General features: G+C 38.9%; 1 protein-coding gene across 2 annotated transcripts in view; it reads left to right on the forward strand.

Moving 5' to 3' along the window:
• LOC102226791 (nectin-3-like protein) overlaps window positions 1-22,674 on the forward strand; it is a 49,341-nt gene that overhangs the window by 24,720 nt on the left and 1,947 nt on the right. The window contains exons 2-5 of one of the 2 annotated variants that reach the window (XM_014474177.2): window positions 3,592-3,942; window positions 10,326-10,625; window positions 13,510-13,627; window positions 17,809-17,960. In XM_014474177.2, coding sequence (XP_014329663.1) covers window positions 3,592-3,942; window positions 10,326-10,625; window positions 13,510-13,627; window positions 17,809-17,960 — 921 coding nt within the window. The remainder of the gene's footprint in view (window positions 1-3,591; window positions 3,943-10,325; window positions 10,626-13,509; window positions 13,628-17,808; window positions 17,961-22,674) is intronic. The other variant, XM_023351536.1, reaches the window with a different exon arrangement.

Consider the following 22,674-nt stretch of genomic DNA (forward strand, 5'->3'; position numbering starts at 1 on the left):
TTACAGGGGACGTAATGGAGCTCAGGGAGCGTCAGCCTCCTTGGCTATATTGCTCACAAACCATGATAGCATTGCTGTGGTTTACCACTCATATCCATGCCAAAGACTTGAAATACCCGCTAGTGGACCACTTTTATAAGTTTTACCCCAATCACATCTTTGACGGCGTACAAAGTAGAAATTTACGGCTCCCAAATTTAGTTTATTCTGACTGCAGCCATGTTGGGGAAGCTTAACGTTGGAATATTTCAAATAAAATCAGCTCAGGGTAATATTTTACTGTTTTGGGGGTTTTTTTCTAATAAAAGAAAACATTTATTATGAAGGTTTAAGACTGGTCTACTCTGCTGCTCAGTAGGGTACAGTGTTGTAAATTATTGCCTCTTAAAAAATAAGCATATGTGATTCTATCAATGAGTCATTCTCAGAAAAAGTGGAAAGAAAACAGACTGAGATGGCTTTTTTTGTCCCAGCAGCTGCCTCGACCTGTAATTTAGGATTTATTTCAGGTTAGTTTTCCAAGATACGACCTATACCACCACCGAGCTGGAAGTGTTTGTTTGTCCTGCTACAACCACGTAGCACATCTGTCATCATGTGGATTATCAAATCAGAAACAGTTTTGATTTCATTCATAAAGCAGAAGAGAGTTCAAGTAGATCTTACTCCAAAACAGATTTTCAAAAGCTGTGATCTCTTTTATTGACCAATTAGACACAACAGACTTGCAAGTGGTCATTATGAGAACCATTAAAGACATTTTCAAATCCTGCAGGGTTTTATTTTGTGACATTATTTAAGTTTAATCCTTCTTCTTTTTCTTTTTTTTTACTGCAAACTTCAGTCTGATTTCACCTCCTACGCATCCGGCTGCTATTGAAGCTGACGCTGGCCAAAAGGCAGCGTGCACTCCGGTTTACAGTCCATCACACGATTGACGTAAAACTGATAGACAACACCTTAGAATCACAGTAATTGACCTGACTGTGTGTGATGGGGTGTGTGTGTGGGGGTGGGTGCGGGTGAGTGTGTGTGTCTTCTGACCGTGGGAGGAAAACTTACACATCCACAAGGAGAAAATGCTGCTCACAGAAAAGAACCAGCTATTAGGCCAAAAAACAAAATGCATTTTCAGTGCAGTCCTTGGACATAAGCCTGTCGCAGTGATTCAGTTAATTGCATGATGAATTAAAATGAGCTCGTCAATGTCCATTCTGATGAGTAGGTTTTTTTAAGGGCAATTTTGTACAGTGATTTCATAATCCGTTTTATTTATGGCTTCTCTTATGCTTCTCTACATGTTGATTGCAACAGCTATCGTTCTTAAACTTTTCATAATACCACATTTTCAGGTTGCTGTTTTATATCATAGAAAATAAACCAAAAAAAAGCATTCTGATGAATTTGATGGATACAGTTTGGTTATTCGGGGATGCACGGTGGTTCAATTAATACCACTGTTTCCACAGTAAGGAGGAAATTGGAGATTTAACATCGGTGATTGGCCAAAAAACCGCAATCGGTGCACCGCTACTTGGTACACTTTGGGATAGTAACAGTCCTTTAACTCTCTGGAACCACATTCATTGTCACATTTTCCATTTCTTTCTGTACAGCACTGACATGGTCTTTAATGTTCAAAGCCTGTTTTATGTGTCTCAAAACAAGACAACAAAAGCTACGGGGTGGGCTCAGAGTCAAATTTGTGGGCTCATAAAAAAGCAGGAATAAAGTTAATCTATTGCTTCCCTTGTTTCATCTCTGTCCAGAAAAGCGTACCTGCTAGTTAATAAGATTCTCTGACAATTAGCAAGAGGAGCAGTCTGAGTGCCCCGTGGTGAAAGTGTGCAGCTTCAGAGGCAGAGCAGAACCCACAGTCACGCACAAGAAATCTGCTTCGTCTTACATTAGAAAACAAAGACATTTATTAAACACAGAAGTTATTTCTACCAAGGGAAGGCAAATCAAACTAAAAATCCTTGGCATGCATTATTTATATGAGGGTAAGCTAGTGTGTCTTTCTTTGTAGTTTTAGCATAGATGATCTCTCCAGAAATGCTGAAAGTTAACTTGTTTTTGTAGAATGCAGCTGCTGCTGTGAATTTGAACCTGATGTGAAAGTCACATAGTATTAGGACCCCTGGATTTCAGTGATGAGGTAAACACAATAAAACACGGAATTTTACAGATGTACAGTAGTATTTTGGCCGCTGCAGCTCCCGTACCAGCCTTTACCTGGTTACGCAGGCTCGGCTTGTGCGTCTGTTCGGCTCTCCCTTCAACACAGACAGAATGAACCAGTCACCCATGGCGGAAAAACTCTCTCAAACTCTGACGTCTTCTCCAAAAAGTAAATTCATACCTTGTAGCTTAACTCAAGCTTCAGGGCCACCAAGTTTTATAAATGAGAGAATATGTTTTTAAACGTTTTGTCAGCATGATTGGAGGCACAAAGATACAATGACTACTCAAAGACACACAGGGGAAGCTAGCTAGCTGCAACATCTCAGTCCAGTTGACGGTGATAATATACAACTCTATAGAAGAAGTAGCTAGCTTCAGGCAGTTATGTTTGCTAACTCTTGAACATGCAAATAAATCAGAGTTGACGGTACTTATTGCTCTGTGCCTCAAATCAGATATTCCTTTGAGGGAAAAAAAGCAAACAAACTTCGATCAGTTTTGGTAAAGCAGTGCAAACGGGGAATAAGTGGGAGCTACATAAGTATTTTGGTGTTGTGTTTAACTCTAAGGCGTTTTAAAAGGCATATTTTCTTCCCTATTAAAAAACGAAATTCACGCCAGCCCTGTTTAGTCCGCTTTAATTGAACTCTGGTTCGTTCGCCTAGAAAGTTGGGTCAGTTTAGGAAGGTGTGACTCAAACCAATCAGTTTACCAAATATGCGAACTGTGGTCCGCCTACAAACCGAGGACTCGGTTCGGTTGCAGTGAACTCTGGAGCAGTTTGAATGCATATGTGAATGCAAGAGAACCAAAGACCGCACCGAAAGCAGGAAGCGAACTACAGCGCAGGGCATTGTGGGTCAACAGAGCCACAATAAATGCCCGAGTCTAGCAATGCAGGCAGAAACGGTGTATAGTCTTTTTATCCAAGTAAAAAGGCGAAATCCTACAAATGCTAAAAAAAATGATGGGGAAACAGTTTAATGTCTTTTAAACCTAATGTTCTGTTGAACCACAGCAGTCTGTCTATTGATTTGTTCATTTCTTTTTTCATTCACACCATAACTACATACTTTTTGGGATAATAAATATGAATAAAATGGGAAAAAATTAAATCAGAAAAATTTTAATGAAAAAAGTAGAATTTGGGAACAAAATAAAACTGAAGTAGGAAAATAATAAAACGTAATTCTTAGGGCCCTATACATTCATCTCATTATGTGATGTTGAGTTCATCAGTAAATAGGGAAGCGTTGTTCTTGGCAAAGTAACTTTTGTTGGCTGTTGTTCCTCTCCTTGACATGTGTTTTCCCACTTCATTAACAGACCGTGACAGATAATTTTCCTGTTTAGTTTCTGCTGTGACAATAACATCGGAACATTCTTTTTTATGTCTTTTTAATTCAGCAGGTGTAAGCAGTAACCAGGTGGTCGTCCCTGACAAAGTGAACGCGGTGCTGGGGAAGAACATCACGCTTGGCTGCAGGATCCTGGTGGAGCCCAACCTGAGTCTGACTCAGGTCTCCTGGGAACGCCGTCTTCCATCGGGTCCCATCACCTTGGCAGTGTTCAACCCCGAGTACGGAACCTCGTACGCCCTGGAATACGGCAAGCGCATCTCGTTTGTTTCCCCGTCCATACGGGATGCCACTATCATCATCGAAGGAGTTGGTTTTGCTGATATCGGGTCATACACCTGCAAAGTGGCGACTTTTCCTTTGGGCAACACGCAAGCGTCGACCTTTGTTAACGTTTCAGGTAACGTACAGTATTACTGTCGGCTAATACATCTGGAGTATTTTGTTTTTAAGATTAAAACTTTACAGAACTGTTCACAGCACAGCAGTTTGTTGTGGTAGAACAAAGCTTGACAGAGTGCTAAGCGCTTTCTCTGGAGAAATGAACCGTTCCCTAACCGCTGCCTAACATTCAAACTACTCCTTGGAAAGATGCCAGTTGTTCTTAAGAATCTGCAGCTGAGAGAAGCACCTCTTGTTTGACCTCAAATGTCTCAAATTTGAATCATTCAAAAACGTATGTCATTGCTGCCTGAACACACCATTTTAAATGTTTTGGTGTGTCTGACCCGTTGCCCTAAGAGCAGAATGCAGGAACTTCAGACTGAATCTGAATCAGACGCAGCAACAAGTAAATTGCAGGGTGTAATACAAAATGAGTCTCATAACGTTCAGTTACATGTTACCAACTTGGATGAAAATCGAGATTTGGGAAGGGGAAAAAGAAACATTTGCTCTTTTCTGACTTTTCATTTTCTTTAAACATTTTTAACATCAAACTCAAATTACCATATGTGGTTCATTGAGAGATAATCTCGCTAGAGAGACACAAAATAATTCACTTGTGATCTGAATCGTTGATTTTCAACTGAAACAATGATGAGAAGCTATTTTAAAAAGAAACCGTGCACCTCCTAAAGATAGTTTTCATCTTGAAATCATTTTGTCACTTTTAAAATGAGCAAAACCATGTTTTACAGTGGCTAAAAAGAGTAGTTTCAGGCTGTTTAATTATTGTGCTTGAAGATAAATTGGCTTTAATATATATTACAAGGTAACAAAGCTATGATCAGTGCGCTTTGTGCTTTTAACTTTACTTAATACTTGCTCCCCTTTGTTGGAAATAACTTCATAACCATATAAACATACAGTCATTTTAAATATGAATGTATTTGAACTGAATGACCACATTTCCCAAGAATCTTATTGTTGAACTCCTGCTAATTAAAGGTTAAACTGCAGTGTCCTCATATTTCTGTGTGGAATACTCATTTTTTAATCTTCTTTTCTTTCTCTGCACTCAGCATATGCTTTAAGCTCTAAATGTGACTCGGTGTTGAGAGTAGGAGATTGCGTATTGGCTGCAGCTTCTTGTCCTCCTCCAGAGACAGGAGGAGACTCTGATGTCTAATGAGCGGCACATTAAGTATTGTTGCAACAGCCGCAGTGTCTGGAACCTCGTGGAGCTCAATTACACTTTGCTGTCTTCTCTGAGCAGATTCTCAGGCTGTTTTATTTTATTTTTTTGTGCTCATAGGGAAAACATGTACACACATACTCAAACACACACCTTCTTTACAATTCAGATGTAATTAGGGTGTGATTACAGAGGAAGTATGTGTCCTTTTCAGTCTGATATGCAGCGTGTGGGAATTAGGTTACCCCACTGGGTAATTTTCTCAGACATGGAACATCACAGTTTGAAGAGTTAAACACAGTAAGTTTATATTCCCAAGCGCCCTTTTTATGTCCTTCGTGTTTGTTTTGACGTGTATATGTTTAAGATTCCTCTTTTCATTATAATGAAGCTCATAATTCCTCTGCAGCTGTGTGATACAGCAGCAGCAGTGCATTGCAAGATTATTTGTACCTCGCTTTTCAGAATTTCTGGCAAATGAAAATCTGAATTGTATGATGTGCATATGTCTTCACTCTTTGATAGCTTAAATAAAACCCAGTCCAATCAGTTCAGAAGTCATTTAAAGTGAAACTGTTTGGGGCTGTGTGATGTAAACCCAAACCATTTTAAACAGCTGCTCAGTTCACCTCAGGAGGCCAGCACTGAGACGGGGTCAGGCAAAAAATTATGCAGAACTAAACCAATTTAGACGAAAACGTCAAAATTTACACAGAAACATAAAGATAGAACCCCAAATAACCTATGTAGACAGTTTATCAACAAAACATAGATAGATTCGGGGTTAATTACACTTTAAATAGTAAGCAGAGAGCAGCACCTCTGTGTTTTTAGCCATGGTGTAAATCAAGCTGGAAGATGGATGGAGCTAAACACAGAGAAGAAAACTTGTTAGATGCTGCAAAAGACTCACAACTGGGATATAGTTTCACATTCCAGTGTGACAACAACTCAAAACATACGGCCGGAGCTCCAGTGGAATGTTTTAGCTCAAGGCATATTCATATGTTAGAATGGCCTAGAAAGTCCAGACCTAAATCCAATGTTGGATCTCTGACAAGAAACAAAGGTTGCTATAAAAATATCAATTCATCAATGTATTGCAATCCATTTTTTTCCAATTCAGAATGGATTCGGGTAAATTGATTGCATCCCACCAGTCAGAGGGTTCACAACAACACGGTGAGCAACGAGATCCGTGTCCTGTTTTATAGTAAATCATTCCCCTTCCTCCATTTCCCACACTTTCTGTTTGTTGGACAAAGATGGGAAGTGGACGGTACGGTAGCAATGTTGATTAGCTCGCTGAGCAGCTAGCACCTTTTCTTAGACACCAGGAACCCATTGGATACCTGTCAGTGTGGCCACCAAACACTCAAATGTGATGTTGCCTTCTTTTTGAGTTTACTGGTGGTTGGCAGACAAGCTACTTGGTGTGCAGTCCCACCACCTACTGGTGAGGTTTGTGGGTCAGAACAGCAGTATCGTTCAAATATGCTTAAAAATTCATAAATGTTGTGAACTACCTCACTTTCTATAATTTTTCACGTGTACATACACTCTATGTCCACTTTAATACAGTACTGTCATGTTTTAATATGACAGAAGCGTTACTGTGCTACTGTTTTACTTTCAGATATTTTACTCTCCAAAATGCTGATGTATGCACCGTTAAAGTAATGAATACAACCACAACGGTTTATACAGGCAGGAAAAACAAAAAAATACAAAGTTATTAATTTGTCATCCGATGAACTGGTTCTATTCTACTTCCTACTAATTCAACATTGATGTATTTAAAGCAATATTGAAGGGATATCTAATTGAACTATGACCCAAACACAAATGCATTCCAGAAATTTCTGACTTTAATGAGTAAAAACATTGAAAATCATGTATTAATTTCGTAAAAGTGTAATAAAATCTTCCCACGTCTTATTTTCATTAGCTGCATCTCCGTGCCCACTACCACTAATTCAGATAAGTCAAACGAATTGCAACTTTTTGAATCGACTTTAAAATGGAATAAAGAACAAAGGAAACCTCCTAAATATGACCATGAACATAGGAGAGGATTGTTGTTAAAGCCCTTAACCTCTAACACACCTTTCGATACTTGATTTATGCCATGTGTGTTGTATTTACTTCCTTTTCTATCCATTGCTTTTATAATTTCCCCTACTGAGATTCCGTGTTTGATTCCTGTTTATATTTTGAGGATCGTGAAAAGCACACGGCTGCAGTTTCATTCCTTTCAAATTAACTACAGTAACAACATGGAACAGCCAAGCCCCTGAGTAATGGACGAAAGTCACGGCACGCTTTGTAATGTTTAACAGGTGCAGTGGATATTGGCTTCATTTCAGAAGTCACACTCTCCACGCAAAAACATCTCCAATATGAGTAATGTCATGAGAGAGAGACACAAATATTTACCCATACATTAGCTCTTCTGGCTTGGCTTTTCTTTTCTCCTCTAGTCGACAACAAGAAAGGACAAAAATATTTAGGCAACGGTTTAGTCGGTAAAACCCGTCTCGTGTAAGCAGAAGGAAGGAAAATATTACCCTAAGTGAATAAGCTACAATGACCCCTTTGTTTTTAACTACTGGCAGGTCAATGGAAATCTACTGAGCAGTTCAGTTACTTGAAAACAAAACAAGGATGCAATTAGATTTAGAAAGTGGATTTTACAGATAAGGAAACTACCGCTGCGTTTTCGCAAGGCGTGTAAGCGCCGAGAACCTATTTTCGTCCCAAAGCGCTCTCTCCTTCGCCGTCTTCATGATTGGACTCTTTGCTCAGTCTTTAAATGGCGATTTTACGTCGGCTCAAAATGAGCTAAGTGTCGTATAATTTGCTTGCAATAAAAGCACTTTCAGATCTCCCTTAACAGAATTCTGAATTTGACCCCCGAGACAAAATGTCGCATGCAAAACGTTGCTGCTTTGTTATAGCATATCAAGTTGTTTTTTGTTTGTTTGTTTGTTTTTTCTTACATGCCATAAAAACTTTTCTATTGTTTTGCTTCTTTTTCACGCATCCATTTTTTTTAAAAGCGCAGTTTCCCAACGGGATCAGATGTTGTGTGTGAATCGAAAAGAGTCATTGTAGGCATATTGCTGAGGGGAAATTATTGGCCTTTTCCCACCCAACACTTTTCCACTCATCCAGAGGTTTTCCTTCGCCACCCCCCAAAATGAACACGTCTGTCTGATTTGGTTATTCTGATGTTTCAGCTGGCTGGCCTGCCAACATAGAGCAGCTACTGTTTTAAAGGTCAGAGGGCTGCAAGGAGGGGCAGAGAGAAGTGAGTGAAGAATGTGAGGGCGGAGCCAGGAGGTCAGTGTCCCCGCCTCTTCTAAAGGGGTACATGAGGTGGATGGTTATTTTTGGAAAAGAAGAAAAGCGGGGTAATGCTAGTTGTTTTGTTTTTTTTTGTTCTGAATTTGCTGCTGCACCTCCTCCTTGGCTGATGATAAGGAGCAAGATGAGAGATTTTTAATCCAACAGCTTGAAGGATTTAGCAGGCAGCGAAAGAGGAGGTGGTGTACTGCAACACGATGCAGACAAAATAAACCAGAGCACACTGTAACCTGCTTTTAACCGGGCCTGTTGTTTACTTCGGTTCCCCTCCAGTAAACATTTTTTTCTCTTGTCTCCTTTTTGTCCTTAACTCTCCCGACTGTCACTGCTGACAGTGTGTGGTATGTTGTTTTATTTTTCTTTTCATTCTTTCTGTCCACAGCATTGTTGAGACTGTTGTTGAGTTCGCTCTTTGCACAAAAAGAAGCGCGGTTGCATAATTCTGGTCACGTTCCTCCTACATAGACCTGCTTGTCGGGTCATTCTCAGAGAAATGGTGTAACATCGTCACAGCGCAGAAACAGTCAAATGGAGGACGATTGTTGTGTTAAATGTAGTCGAAAATAAACAGCACAAAGCAGAGTCCCTGTGCAGTCTGGAAAAATATGAAGTTGTAATTTAATAATTACTTAAACAGTCCCATTCTAAAAGTTAGAATATTATTGGAAAAACTATTGATTTCCGGAGCTTTATCACTGAGTGTAGGTTGTTCCTTTAACGCCAAATGTATCATTTTTAATAAGAATTTTTCTCTAACAAATTACTTTCCTTAAAATTTTTTTGCTGCAATCAAGTAAACATTTTGTGTTTTTAGTTATGACGACTACATCAACACAAAAGCCTGATGAATTAATAATGGTACAAACAAGCCCAAGAAAACAAGCCCGGGAGTCCAAAATGGTTTCTTTTCTATAATGAAACACTTTCAATGTTTAATTTTAAAAAGAATCAGAATTTTTTTTTAACTAATTGCTTAAGTTACCAGGTTTAAGAGGGTTAATTACACACAGATGGAGTATGGACAGTAAATCAATAGCAGTATAATTCACAAAAGACACATGATCAATACCAATAGATGATCCACCTGATAGAATATTCAATATGTAGAGTATTAATGTAGGTAAAGGAAAGGCTTTGGCTGCTCTACCTTGAATTGACTCGATCTTTGGTTACCTAGCAACAACTTGTTGAGTAGCTTGCGCAGCAGCTATTTCAGGTTTCTCTGCCAAGTCTCAACCACTTAAAATAAAAAAAACAACAACAGGAAAGGTCATGCCACCAGTTTTTAAATAGCTTGAGTATTTCTGATATATAAAACAAAAAACCATAATCCATTTTATTTGTTTTTGGTTTGTTTATTTAGTTTGGATATTTAAAATGTCTTCCCGATCCAGAATTAAATGCTCTTTAGAAATTAGTTTATTGATCTTTGAGAGTGTGTACTTGCATTATTATGCCGTTTTTATGCTATTTATTAACAATGCTCTCAAAACGACAATATTATTGTTTATTGCAGTCAATTCTGGGATAATTTATGTCCCAGCAAAATTATTGTGACAGGTCTACTTCTTGCTGCAAGTGCTCCCAACTGCATCACTGGTCAGTCTACAGTGAGAAACTCTCCACCTTAATGTAGATGACTGTGTAGACTGTTTGTCAATTTTTAATGTGCGCATTCTGGGTGAAAGATGGAAATCAATGTTTTCTCTTTTAGCAGTTAAGTACACTAAGGTGACTGGACATTACTAATTCATGCATGAACACAAAAAGATCACTAATAATTGGTTCATCATCTATTCAGTTTTTTGCTGTTGTTGTTTTTCTTCTCCTCCTGTAAACAGTGGAGCCCAAGGTGTACGTGTCTGCAGGCCCCGCGGCTCTCCTTGATGGCGGGGACGAGGCGCTGGTGGCCACCTGCATCGCGGAGCGCGGGCGGCCCGCCGCTGAGGTGTTCTGGGAGGCCGAGCTGTACGGGCGATCTGAGAAGCAAACTCAGGAGGAAGTCAACGGCACCACCACGGTGCGCGTCAACTACATGTGGAAGCCCCAGAGCTACGCCCAGGGAAAGATGCTCACCTGTGTGGTGCGCCACCCGACTCTGCAGACAGAGTTCCGCATACGCTACAAGCTGAATGTGCAGTGTAAGTGCTGAATTAAGACAACTCGCATAGTTTTACCTGAGAAAAATCGTGATAATTTTCTTTTGATACAGTTGAAATCAGAAATTTAGATACGTTGAATAAATACTTTTTTTTTCTCAGTCTTTTATTGTATTAACTTAGTGAGAATTACCTAAATGATTTCTATTTGCTACATGCCACAAAACTTGGCAAGAAAATTTTTTTGATATCTTTTTGTAACTTTTTAAAATTCAAAAGTAGAGTTACGTACAATTAACACACACAGTAGATGCTCCATTTGATATATCAAACTTTATTGGAAATAGCCTTGGGATTATTTGAAATGAATGTGACACAGAGACAAAGGAAAGAGAGACAGGTGGGGAAAAGGTTAAAGGAGGTGGAAGTACAGGAGAGGAAGAAACATAGAGAGAACACAAATCAACAACGGTGAAGTCTGCTTCCAACCCTGCAGAAAGAGAGAAAACCAGAACCACAAACAGCAGAAATGTAACAATAGTTCTAACATTACTGAAAATCACACGGTACAAGTCAGTACAAGGCGTATTTTGGCATCTGCGTCCCAACATTCAGTGTATCTGAAAAACATCAGAATCTAAATGTTTAGAAGCATTTGTCAGTCGACTCTCTGTGTTTTTTGAAATCGGAAATATTTCCAGTACAGTTGAATTTCTCTATTTGTTTTGTCTTGAGGAAAAAGACAAAACATTCAGCTGACTGGTAGTGGAGAGCAACGTGGGCTAGGGCAGCATTGGGTTTCGCTAAGCTGCATTCACCCCAAGAAAGCTTCAGTTGCTCGGGGACGTTCTCTGCCGTCTCATCGGAAGAACTTCAAACTATAAGATTATGATTGAAAATGTACAATTAACTTTTAAAACTGTTTAAAATCTTAATATCAGGAACAGTTTCATGCCTCCCTGCAACAATAGTTACAACAATCCCCTTTAATTTTGTAAGAAAGCAATAGTGTCAACTAAAAGTAAACTGAAAGTATGGATTTGAAATTATTTCGATGAAATTAAAGTCAGAATTGCGAAGGTGCCCCATGCTTCCTTAACAAGCAGACTGTTAGTCTGTTTGTTCTGTGTGAGTGGAGACTAATGAAGGTGTTTTATGAAATATTGATCAAGCCTTTAGAGCAACACAAGTAGCAAGAGGCTGCCGGACACAGCGGATGGAGACACACGGAAACCAAGGTTAATGCAGGAAGAAGGAGGCTCTCTAGTTCAATAAATCATGTCAAGTGCAGAGGCAAGGGGTTTTAAGTGCAAAAGAAGCACAATTTTGAACTGTGCGGAATAGGTTCAGTGGACGCGGCAAGTAGTGACATCTTCGCCTGCAATGCAAACACTTCCTTCATTTGCCCTCTAGAGAAATCAAAAGGAAAAATTAGATATCTGTGTCACTGTTTGCCATGTTTTATTACAGTGGCGTGCGTTGCGCTTCAGTTATTTCTTCCCGGTGACGGTGCCGGTTATGGGTTATTATGTGGCAGGCTGGATCTGCTGACTGACTCTGCTGTTTTCTAACTTTCCATCAACGAACGCTCATTTGTTTGCTCTCCCAGCTTGATTTAACCAGCAGATGCTGTGGCCTGTTACCATCCTGTGATTACAATACATGCTTTGTTCCTTCTGGAAAAGCTCGTTTGTCACCTGGCTGCTTGAATTACAGAGACTAACTGTGAAGCTTTAGTCTTCTACCGCTGGAAAACTAATTTGATTAAGTACAAGACATGATTCAATTCTGTTCAATTCAAATGTACTTTATTTATACCAAACGGAAATTTAAATGTTGTAAACTCATATCTTCCAAGTATCTCTAAAGGCTTCTTGCAGATGAAGATTCTATGGGCAGGTATCTGATGATACCTCTGACTGAAGACTGTTGCTCCTGACTTTTATGACATGGTAGGAGCTCAATTTCTGAACAGCAGATATTTCACGGCAACATGTGCTTAATGACACCATTAGTTCACACCTCCTTTGCTTATGACACCCCTATTTATATCTGTAGGTGTTGTCACATCAGCCCTTATTGGTCCGTTTTAATCAAACTCCAGTTCAATTGTTAAGAAAGTCTGGTTCATTTGAGAAGGTGTGAATGTGTCATAAAGTCTGATGTGGACCAAATATAAACCTTGGTCTCTGTTCTGTTAAAGAGAACTGTGGCGCGTTTTGAATGTTTATGTGAACACCAAGCGCACCAAAGACTGCTTCAAAAGCAGCAAGTGTAGTAAAGCTCAAGACAATTCAACCAAAACAAACGGGTGAGTCTAGCACTAGTAGGAGAAATGATTTGTGGTCTCTTGCCAAAACCAAAAAAGAAATCCTACAACTGCTAAAATCTGCCACTCCATTTGTTCACATTTCGCAAAGAAGCAAGTTATGCTCAGCGTGTTCTTCAGAGGTTTTTGTGTCGTTTCCCTCAGTGGTTCTTGGTGGAGCGCCACCACAGACGAGGGGATGAACAGATTTCTCAAAGATTTTGGTTCATTTGACTCAGTGCAGCTTGAAAGCTAACTGCATCAGATGAAAAAGTTGTGATTTTGATCCTCAATGGAACCAAGTCTGCCAGGCTGTCAGGAGTGAAAACACCGTCTGTCTGTCCGTCTGGTTAGAAAGCTGGGCAGAGAGACATTGGAGACCATATGATCCTCACCCATTGTGATCGAGGGAAGACATGGTTTGAACGTCCTCCTTCCCTTTCTGTTCTTTGGTCTGCATCCGTGAAGCTTTTGAAATTCTAGCAAGCTGCCTTCAGTTGTAAAAGCAATGCCTTGTTGCCACGGTGAAGAAGAAATATCCATTAATGAAACGTTGTTTTTTATATGTATGTGTCATGAAGCACATCTAACTTTTAAAACATTTTTGTTTGTTTACAGTTGCACCAAATATATCCATACAAGGAATTGATAAAATCTGGTATGTGGGTCAAACAAACGTGAGAATCACCTGCACAGCCAAAGCCAACCCTCCTGCCCATGACTACAAATGGATCAGGTCAGTGTCTCCAACACATTCCTGCTTTTACAAAAAAAAAAAACCTACCACTTCTGTCTCTATAGACTCTAATGTTGCAAAGCTTTCTGCATGAGAACATTCAGCCCATTTGCTCATCCATTTTAGGTTCAGCATCTGAAGCAGTTATTCTATTCTATTCTATTCTATTCTATTCTATTCTATTCTATTCTATTCTATTCTATTTGTAAAATGATTCACTGTGGCAATCCACCAAAAGAAAAGAAGACTTAAAATATGTTGATCTTTTATTCCAGGTGCACAATCTCACATGTAATTAATTTGTGTACATTTTTTCATTCAAAGAGAAATCATTTTTACAGTTTCTATGAAACGAATAAAGCATTTTTGGTCATTTATTAGCCTCTCTAAGCTAATCAGTGTGTGGAGGAACCTTTTCCTGGAGGTTAAGTACGACATGATTCAGAGAACAATTTCTCCTTTTTTTTTCTTCATGGCATAGGGAAGATGATGTAATGATTATTTTAGTAATCGATTATTCTGACGATTAATTGATTAATCAGATGAAAAACTGGCACATTCTGCAATTTTTCATTTGACCACTTGCACATTTTTAAATAAAATATTAGAAATACATTAAAAGATTGAAGTAAGCATAACTCAATTCCTTTTCTAAAAGAGAAAATAAACATTTTATTGCCTAAAATTCAATGACATCTCATTCCTTTTGATCATTTGTAGCAAAGGATGCATCTACAGCTAAAGAAATACTTCTGACAGTGAAGTCAGAAGTATTTCTGACTCAGTCTTTTCTGCTTGACTACATCAATAGTGTAGGGCTAATCTGTTGCCTAATTTTCAACTAACCAATTAATAACTGGAAAGCAACCGGTGCCTAACAGGATGTTGTTTTATTTACAGAATTTGAGCAGTGTCAAACTTCTGGGTAGAACATATTTACAGACAAGGAAGGTTTTTTTTCAACTTAAATGCAAAATATAGAGATTTCTTGTGCAGTTTTGGGTTAATTACTGCTTTCAGTACGTTAACTTTTTTTAGTCCGTGTAGTCTAGTTAACAATTTCTCATTTACTAAATTAGTCTATGATTATTTCAATAATCGATTCTTCATGATTAATCAAATGAATCGTTTCAGCCTTTGAATCGTTTCAGCCTTAGCTGTGAGCCTGTTTCTCTTGTAGATGCCTTTTGTACCAGGACATTTTATGTTAAAACTGGGAGGACTTATGTCTTTTAATTTGGAAATGATTCACTAAAGAGAAGACCAGACACAGGAGAAGGAGGAATGGGCAAAGAGTCTTATATTTAAATATATAAGAGTCCAGACTTTCTGGATACTGAAATCTCATGAAATATTGTAGAAAATAAACCAAGTGTTTCCCTGTTGACAGAATGTGGGCTTGTACTGGGTATTCACATCAACTGTATCGTTAACTGTGGCAAACATGATTTATTGTAATTTTTATTTTTTTGTCGAATTGATAAAAATTCTGATTCTAAATCCTTTATTATGCATTGCTAAAAGGTTATTCCAAAGATTTTACAGAGGGGTGCATATTTTGAAATACTTCGGCACTTTAAATGAAAGCTTGCTAAAAGGATTCTTGACATATTACTATGTCGCTAAAATAAAGTGCTGCACACATCCAGAGTTGGTTTGAGTTATCCAGGATCTCAGTAATACTTCTTATTAGAGCTACATTCTTGAAAAGGCCCCAGATACTCATCATGTGAAACTGTCTCAGCAGGTATGGAGTCTGGAAAAATGTCCTAACATATAAATTCACAATCCCCTAAAAACTTTTGAGATGTTGTTAAATATGTCCCTGTTGTATAACATGACAGTAAACACTTTAAGAATCATATTCAGGTTAAATCTTCCACTGGAGTACAGTAAAAACTTCATTGAATATATTGGTAGGTTGAGCTTGTTGGCAGCTAGCAAATAAGAAGATGCCAAAATCTGCAAGTATTTCTGATATATGTCAAAACAAACATGACGTGGGAGACAGGCTGCAGTCATTCCAGATTGGCTAATTAAACCTGCCTGGCTGTAAAAGAAGAAGTTTGTATCTATAAATTACCGATAGTCTCACCCTGGAGCCTGGACACTGGAGCTGTTGCATGTAGTGCTGAACCCTTTGGGAAGACTCCCTGCTATAAATAAAAGACTCTAAACGGTAGTTCCCGCTTAAAGCAATCGGCCTGTTGGCAGCTTTCCGTCATCATTAAAAACTTCATGCTTACTGTTTGCTCTGGCGGGTCTGACCTTTTCTGCTTGCTGTTCTGTCACAGATTTTAGCTGAAGCTGCTTTATATCCACAATATTACATTATGAAAATCTTTTTTTTTTTGTTAATTTGTGCACAGATTGACAATAATGTAAATAGGGATGATTGTATCATTGTTGTTGTGTTTAAGTTAATTGTGGTTGTCTATTAGGATTTTGTAAAACATGTTGATACTGTGGTATACTGTAGGTGAATACTGAATTTGCGTGAGGTGATTATTAGTATATTTTTCACTTTACTAAATTCATTGTCCAGGCAAATCTTTTTGTTCTTCTGATGTCTTCTACATTATTGTAAAGCTCTTATTGTGAAAGTTTGACACATACTGTGTGTTAAGAAATATGCAGAGGTGGTTAGTGTTGTTTTTTAATATTACTTATTCCGCTTGGTAAGAATTTGTTTTTCTTTTTCTGCAAATTAGGTAAAGAAAAACAAAACTGTGCTTCAGTCAGAGAAGCACTACTTTAACTTATTTTTGCTGAGGTGAAAGTAAAGTATTTTTTTAAAAAAGCGAGTCTGAATAACTGATCATAACATCTGATTTAATATTTAAAAATTAAATCAGACCGGCACAAGTTTTGTGTACCAAATTCTGGTATTTTAAAGACTAAAATGAAAAAAAAAAAATCCTGATTGTTTTTTTGTTTTTAAAAAAAATAAAACACAAGAAGTTAAGACTTACTGTAATGTTTATATACATTACGGTACATCCAGTGACAATAAATAATGTTTACTTTATCTTTTTGATCTAAACATGCCACGACAACAGGTCCAGCAGATCAAACATAGCATGAGAACAACAACGTTTGTATAGAAACAAAGTCTCTCTTGTGTGTCTGGTTCTTCTTTAAATGAAATAAGCTTGTTCTTCATTTAGTTACTCTCAGTGGGTAGAGTACCCAGCGATTTTACTCAAGTAAAAGTAGCCATACTTTCATAACAATATTAAGAAAAAGTGAAAGGTGCAGTGTAGTAAAACTAGTGCTGAACTTTTCTTTTTATCCCAAAATGTTACTCACTCCCAAAAGTGTTCATATATTGTGAAGACTTATTTTGTGGAATAAGTCTTCACAATATATAAACACTTATTTCTGTTTCTATGCTGTGTTGACGGTGGTTAGCAGGATACAAAATAAAGTTAGAATGCTTTAAAAAAAAACAACTTATTATTATGATATTGTTAATATTTTAGCTGGCTAATCCTAAAAATCTTATCAGCTGGTTACATGTTAAACAGACCAACCAGGGTCTGATTCTGGAAAACTGTTTCCTGATGTTTGCTAACCTTCTTAACATTAGATCCAGGTCAGCTAAGTGGAGGTGACTGCTAGCTGAAATTTTTTTTTTAAATTTAGATGCATCATTTTGAGCAGGATAAAACCTGGCGTCATGTTTGAATTCTATCATTGTGCTTTAAAAGTTAGAAATCTGATGTTCCTTCGTTTGCCATTTACCTGTTTAGGATTGTATTTGAAACGTAATCAATTACAAATTTATTGATGGAACTTAACTTAATGTCGTTTTGATTGTTGATTCTATGTTGCTTTGTGTTTCTGTGTTTGATATGATGTAAAGCACTTTGAAATGCCTTGCTGCTGAAATGTGCTATACAAATAAAATTTGATTGATTGATTAATTTAATCAGCCTACAAGTTAACTAATTTAGTGTTGTTGTTTTTTTGCCTAAACCCTGACGTTATTTCAGGGTTTAGGCAAATGTAAGGAACTGTAAAAACAATTTCCTTACATCTGAAGGAAGAATTCATGTAATTTATCTGAATAGTTACCAAAATACAACTCAATACAAGATCGATCCAGTTGGATTTTTCTTTTCAGTTTTTGTCTGTTAAATGGCACAGACTAAAATATGTCGCCTCTGGTTTCTGTGCAGGTTGGATGGAGCCATGCCGGAGGGTGTTAAGATTTCAAATAACAGCCTTTCTTTCACACGCCCGCTAGAGCGCAATGATTCTGCAATCTATCGCTGCGAGGTGACTAATGACATTGATCGCAGCACTCACAATGTCAACTTCTGGGTTCAAGGTACTTTTAACTTTTTTCTCACAGTTTGGTTACATATTACCTGATCTTCTCAACTTTTTTTTTTGTTTTTTGCTTCAAGTTTTTCTCATGTAGGATAAAGTTCAGTAGTTAATGTCCCTAGAACAACTAAGCTTCAGTGTAAATGTAAATGTCCCTGCCAGGATCCACTTTCACACGTCCCCGGCAACAGAGGAGGAGCACGGGCCGCAGATAAAGAGTATCAGGACTGAACGTTTCCAGTGTTGTGGTTTTGGCAACATTAGATGACTCAGATAAGAAGCTGTTTATCCCTGCTGGTTCAGCAAAGTATTCACCCATGTAGCCTTTTTACTGGGCTTTGTTAAGGTCAGGTTACACAGCAGGACATAATGAATTGGGTTGAGAGATTTGCAGCACACAGAAGTCTGTGTTTATACTCCATAAAACATCTTTGTTCAGCAGTAGATTGTGCCCCTACAGCACTGGTGCACCAGCAGCTCTGATTATTTAGCTCAGCTCAACACCTATAGATTAAACTGTGAAGTAATGGGAGAGTGGAGTTCACTGACTCTCCAAACAGGATTTACTTTCATTTGAATTTGATCCTGTTGATGCAATTACAAGGCTTTGTTCACACATCTTATTTTTTTTATATATTTGGCAATGTTGCAACCGCAAACCTCTCTTAAATTTGTAAGGGTTTTTTGTTTAGAATTTCTGTGTTCCTTAGTTTCTATTCTTGGATTAGATTAGCTCTGTTTTACCGTAATTCAGTCCCATAGTTGCTTTAGTTTTATTATCTTCCTAATGTCTAGTTATTGGTTAATGTTAGATTTGTTTTCCTAGTTACTCAGTTTAAGTGCTCTCCTTTGCCTCTGTGCCATTTTCCCTCTCTCTCCTCAGTTTCCCCTTCCGCTCTCTCCCCCCACACTGCAACCCTTTTTTAATCACCTGTTCCTTGTTCAGGTAATCAAGCTCACCAGTAAATATACAACTCATTCTCAGTCACTTCTTGCTGGTTCCTCTCATTATATCCCATTACTTCTCCTTAGATTCCAGACTGTAATTTTTCCCTGGATTCCTGTTTTTGTTTTTCTCTGTCTCCATGTTATTTTTGTACGTTTTATTCTTCATTTTTTTATCAAACATTTTTCATCTACTTGCTGCCCCTGCCTTTCTGCGTTTGAGTCCAACGCTCCTGCAGCTCCACTCCTCCCACACGACTCCAACACTCGGCTCCTTCAGACTAGCCAGCAGCAATTAGCATCTGGTGGAACTGAGCATCTGCTGAGCTCATTATAGCAGCTACTTCTCAGTGAAAAGCTGGTCAAAGCATTGTTAGTAGAGGAGGGTTAATGTAGGAGACATGTTGTTATGACTCCATGAAAGCAGAGTTTCAGAAAGAGCGGGAGTTTTTAAACAAGACAAATTTCCTTTAAGTCATATTAGATATCATATTAGATATTAGATATCAAATAAAACAAATGTTTTATAACAAATGAAGGCAACATAGTAACTTCATAGGGTTATATACCATGTGCCTGGAAAATACATAATATTTAAATAAAGTTCATATGTGGAAATTGTTGTGCATCTCTTGACTGCATTACCTAAATCCAAAAGGTTGCACATATTTAAAATTATTTTAAAAAAGTGCCACAACATAGAATTTCTATTAGACAAAATGAAATATCTTCTTTAAAAACCACAACCTCCATGTTCTCCATTGCTCAGTATCGCTGCTAACGACATCAGATCATCGACCACAGCTTCTGCGTCCTCAAGCCCCACCCATGTTTCCACTTTCCTGCCCGTATTCACACCCACCGTAGCGAGGAACGTACTCTAATGGAGACACTCCCAACCTGACCAGAACCACACCAGACATTAACCGGTTAGAGTGAGACTCGACAACGGAGAAGCAGCAAAACGGTTTATGAAGTGGAACGTAAAAGATACATCAGCCGACATGTGTCAGAATGTTCAGGGGGGCACGAATACTTTTTGTGATTTACGTCACGATGAAACAAAACCTCTAGAAAACTGAGCTGCTCCCATCTGCTTCCTGTGTTTTTATTAGGTTGGGTTCATCATTATAAAGTTAGGGCGTGGCTCCTAAGAACTCTCCATTGCTTGTGTTGCTTTATTTTTACTTTTCCTCACTCCTTAATTTTCTGCTTCTCTTCAACAGTAAACCCCAGTTTTGAACTTTGCTTTCCTCTAACTATCACAGTCTTTCTGGCTTCTCCGCCGTTGAGAGACCTTGAGGAGTCCCGAAAGGCGCCGCCGGGCTCCGTCTGCGAACGGCCTGCTTTGGGAAGTTCCTGCTCCGAATGAAAGCACAGCTGACATCCTGTCCAGAACGGACTTGCACTGAGCAATTATCTTGTTTTTCTTGTCAAATCTGGAGTGTTGGGCATGCATTCTCTTGCCTCCATCCCCTGTGGAGATGACCCGTTTGAGCTCAATAATACTCCCTGCCCCCTTCAAGCATTTCACATTCCCATTTCGTCTTTGCAGCTTTGTGGTTTCGACCCACGTCGCTCACGGTCAGCTACATGGATTCCTAGTCCCTACATGAAATTATGCTAATTGAAAAAGCAAAGTGAACTGAAAGCGTTTCAGTTCACCAACCTTATTCTGGGTCTACCTTTGCTTTTCCTCTGATCCCTGTGTGCAATTTCAGGTAATTAGATTCTTACTCAACCAATTGTAGCAATAATTATGGCTCCACAAGGGCCCAGACTGTGTTTTAAATGCACTCAGGCTTATGATCTGCCTGTCAACCCATCAAGTAGCGTTAGACCTGCAGGCTCCAGGTCAGCATAGAGACACTTAGCGTGACCTTGAGCTCCAGGCAGCACTGATTGTGTTCAGAAGAGCTGAAGGACAAAACCAGATTCAGGAACGTTGCATCGATCTCCCCAGGTTTTGTCTTCTCACATATCTTTCCTACGGCTGGTTTTAGGAAAGGAAGCAGGTAGACCATCTCTGTCTGTCTCTCATCCCGACACAGTCTGACATTGAACACTTACAGCATCTCCCAAAACTATTCATTCTGCTCCTTCACATTTTTATTGCATTATTATGACAACATTCAGTGTGTTGTGTTGATACTGTATTCGTAAGGAACATGATAACATGGGATCAGCTTTTTTTAAAGAAACAAATAATATCTTGATGGTATAAGTTTGTTTTCAGGACCTCATCGCATACTTAGAACTACCTTATGTTGCAGTTGGAAGTCTCTTAGTAGAAAGTTTCTACTAGATTAACTCTGCTAGAGATTTTAGGATGTTACCCGTTCTTTGCAATTAGCCTAAGATCGGTAGGATTGGATCAAGAGCATGTATGTACATTGATTTGTCACAGATTATCAATTGGCTTTAGCTCTGTACTTTGACTGGGCCCTTGTAACACACAAACATGCTTTGATCTAAAGAACTCCCTTGTCTTTTTGTCTTTCTGGAAGCTGAACCAGTCTGAGCCAACCAACCTTAAATCTGTATATTCAGGCAAGGGCTGGGCAATGAAACAGTATCAATGTCTATCGTGATAAGCACGTGATCAATATTAATAGAAAATGGGTCAAAAAGAATGTTAATAATTGCACTGAACTCCTACATTCTGGGGGATGTAAGCAGAGGACAGTTTTTAGCCGCTCGACCTCTCACGGCCAGCGAAGCTAGCTACTTGGCTGCATCAACTCACTCACTCACTCACTCACTCACTCACTCACTCACTCACTCACTGACTCACTCACTCACTCACTCACTCACTCACTCACTCACTCACTCACTCACTCACTCACTCTTTGGTTACCTAGCAACAACCTGCTGAATAACATGAGCAGTAGCATTTTCAAGTTGCCCCCAAAATACCCTGGTATACTTCACTCCTCTGAGGTCCGCACTTACTCACTGCGGACGTCCACCTGACACGTCCACACAAAGTAAATGTTTACGCCCACGTACTCGGTGACACACCTGTTGGCACAGGAAGCTGCTCAGCAGGAAACAGCACTCACATTGAGCTATTTTGTAGGTGACACCAAGTTGATACTACAGTCAGCACAACCAGTCGCAAGGACACGTATGATGACTGCCACGCTCTGCTGCCCTGCTGGAGAAGAAACATGGATAGGCGTCCGACCAGCTCATCAAACTTGCTAGTATCCATTTGGATTGTGGGAAATGAAGGAATTTGTCACAAGAAATGTATGCAGTGGGTACACTCGACTATGAAAGCTCAACCATCTGTGATTCACAGAATACACACAGTGTGCCTGAGTATGTTGGAGCGGTTTCAGGTTTGACCACCGTGCCTCATTGCTGCTTAAAAATAAAAAAGATTGGGCTGAAGCGAAAGGAGAAAATGAGGACAACCGCTTAAGAGGAAATTGTGAATAAAAGAGGAAAGGTCACATCACCAGTTTAGCAGTATTTTGAATACTTGGAACAAAAACCAAAGCAGTAATCATTGATATAGAGAATGCTTACATTGACACGTTTCTCAGCCATATCGCTCTGCTCTAATTCAGGCTGAGGTTCAGTGTTAGTTTTCCTCCACAAATAACATTTTGCAAGTGGGTCAAAATGTTTGCTCAAGTCTGACCAGAATATCTTCTTTCACATTGACTGTGTCTCCTACATGGTTTCTAAAAAGCTATAAACAGGACTTCTAAAGGCTTTCATTTCACTTTTCCGTCATAGCCAGATTTATAGGGTGAATTGAG

Source organism: Xiphophorus maculatus, chromosome 18 (assembly GCF_002775205.1).
Source record: "Xiphophorus maculatus strain JP 163 A chromosome 18, X_maculatus-5.0-male, whole genome shotgun sequence".
Lineage (NCBI taxonomy): Eukaryota > Metazoa > Chordata > Actinopteri > Cyprinodontiformes > Poeciliidae > Xiphophorus > Xiphophorus maculatus.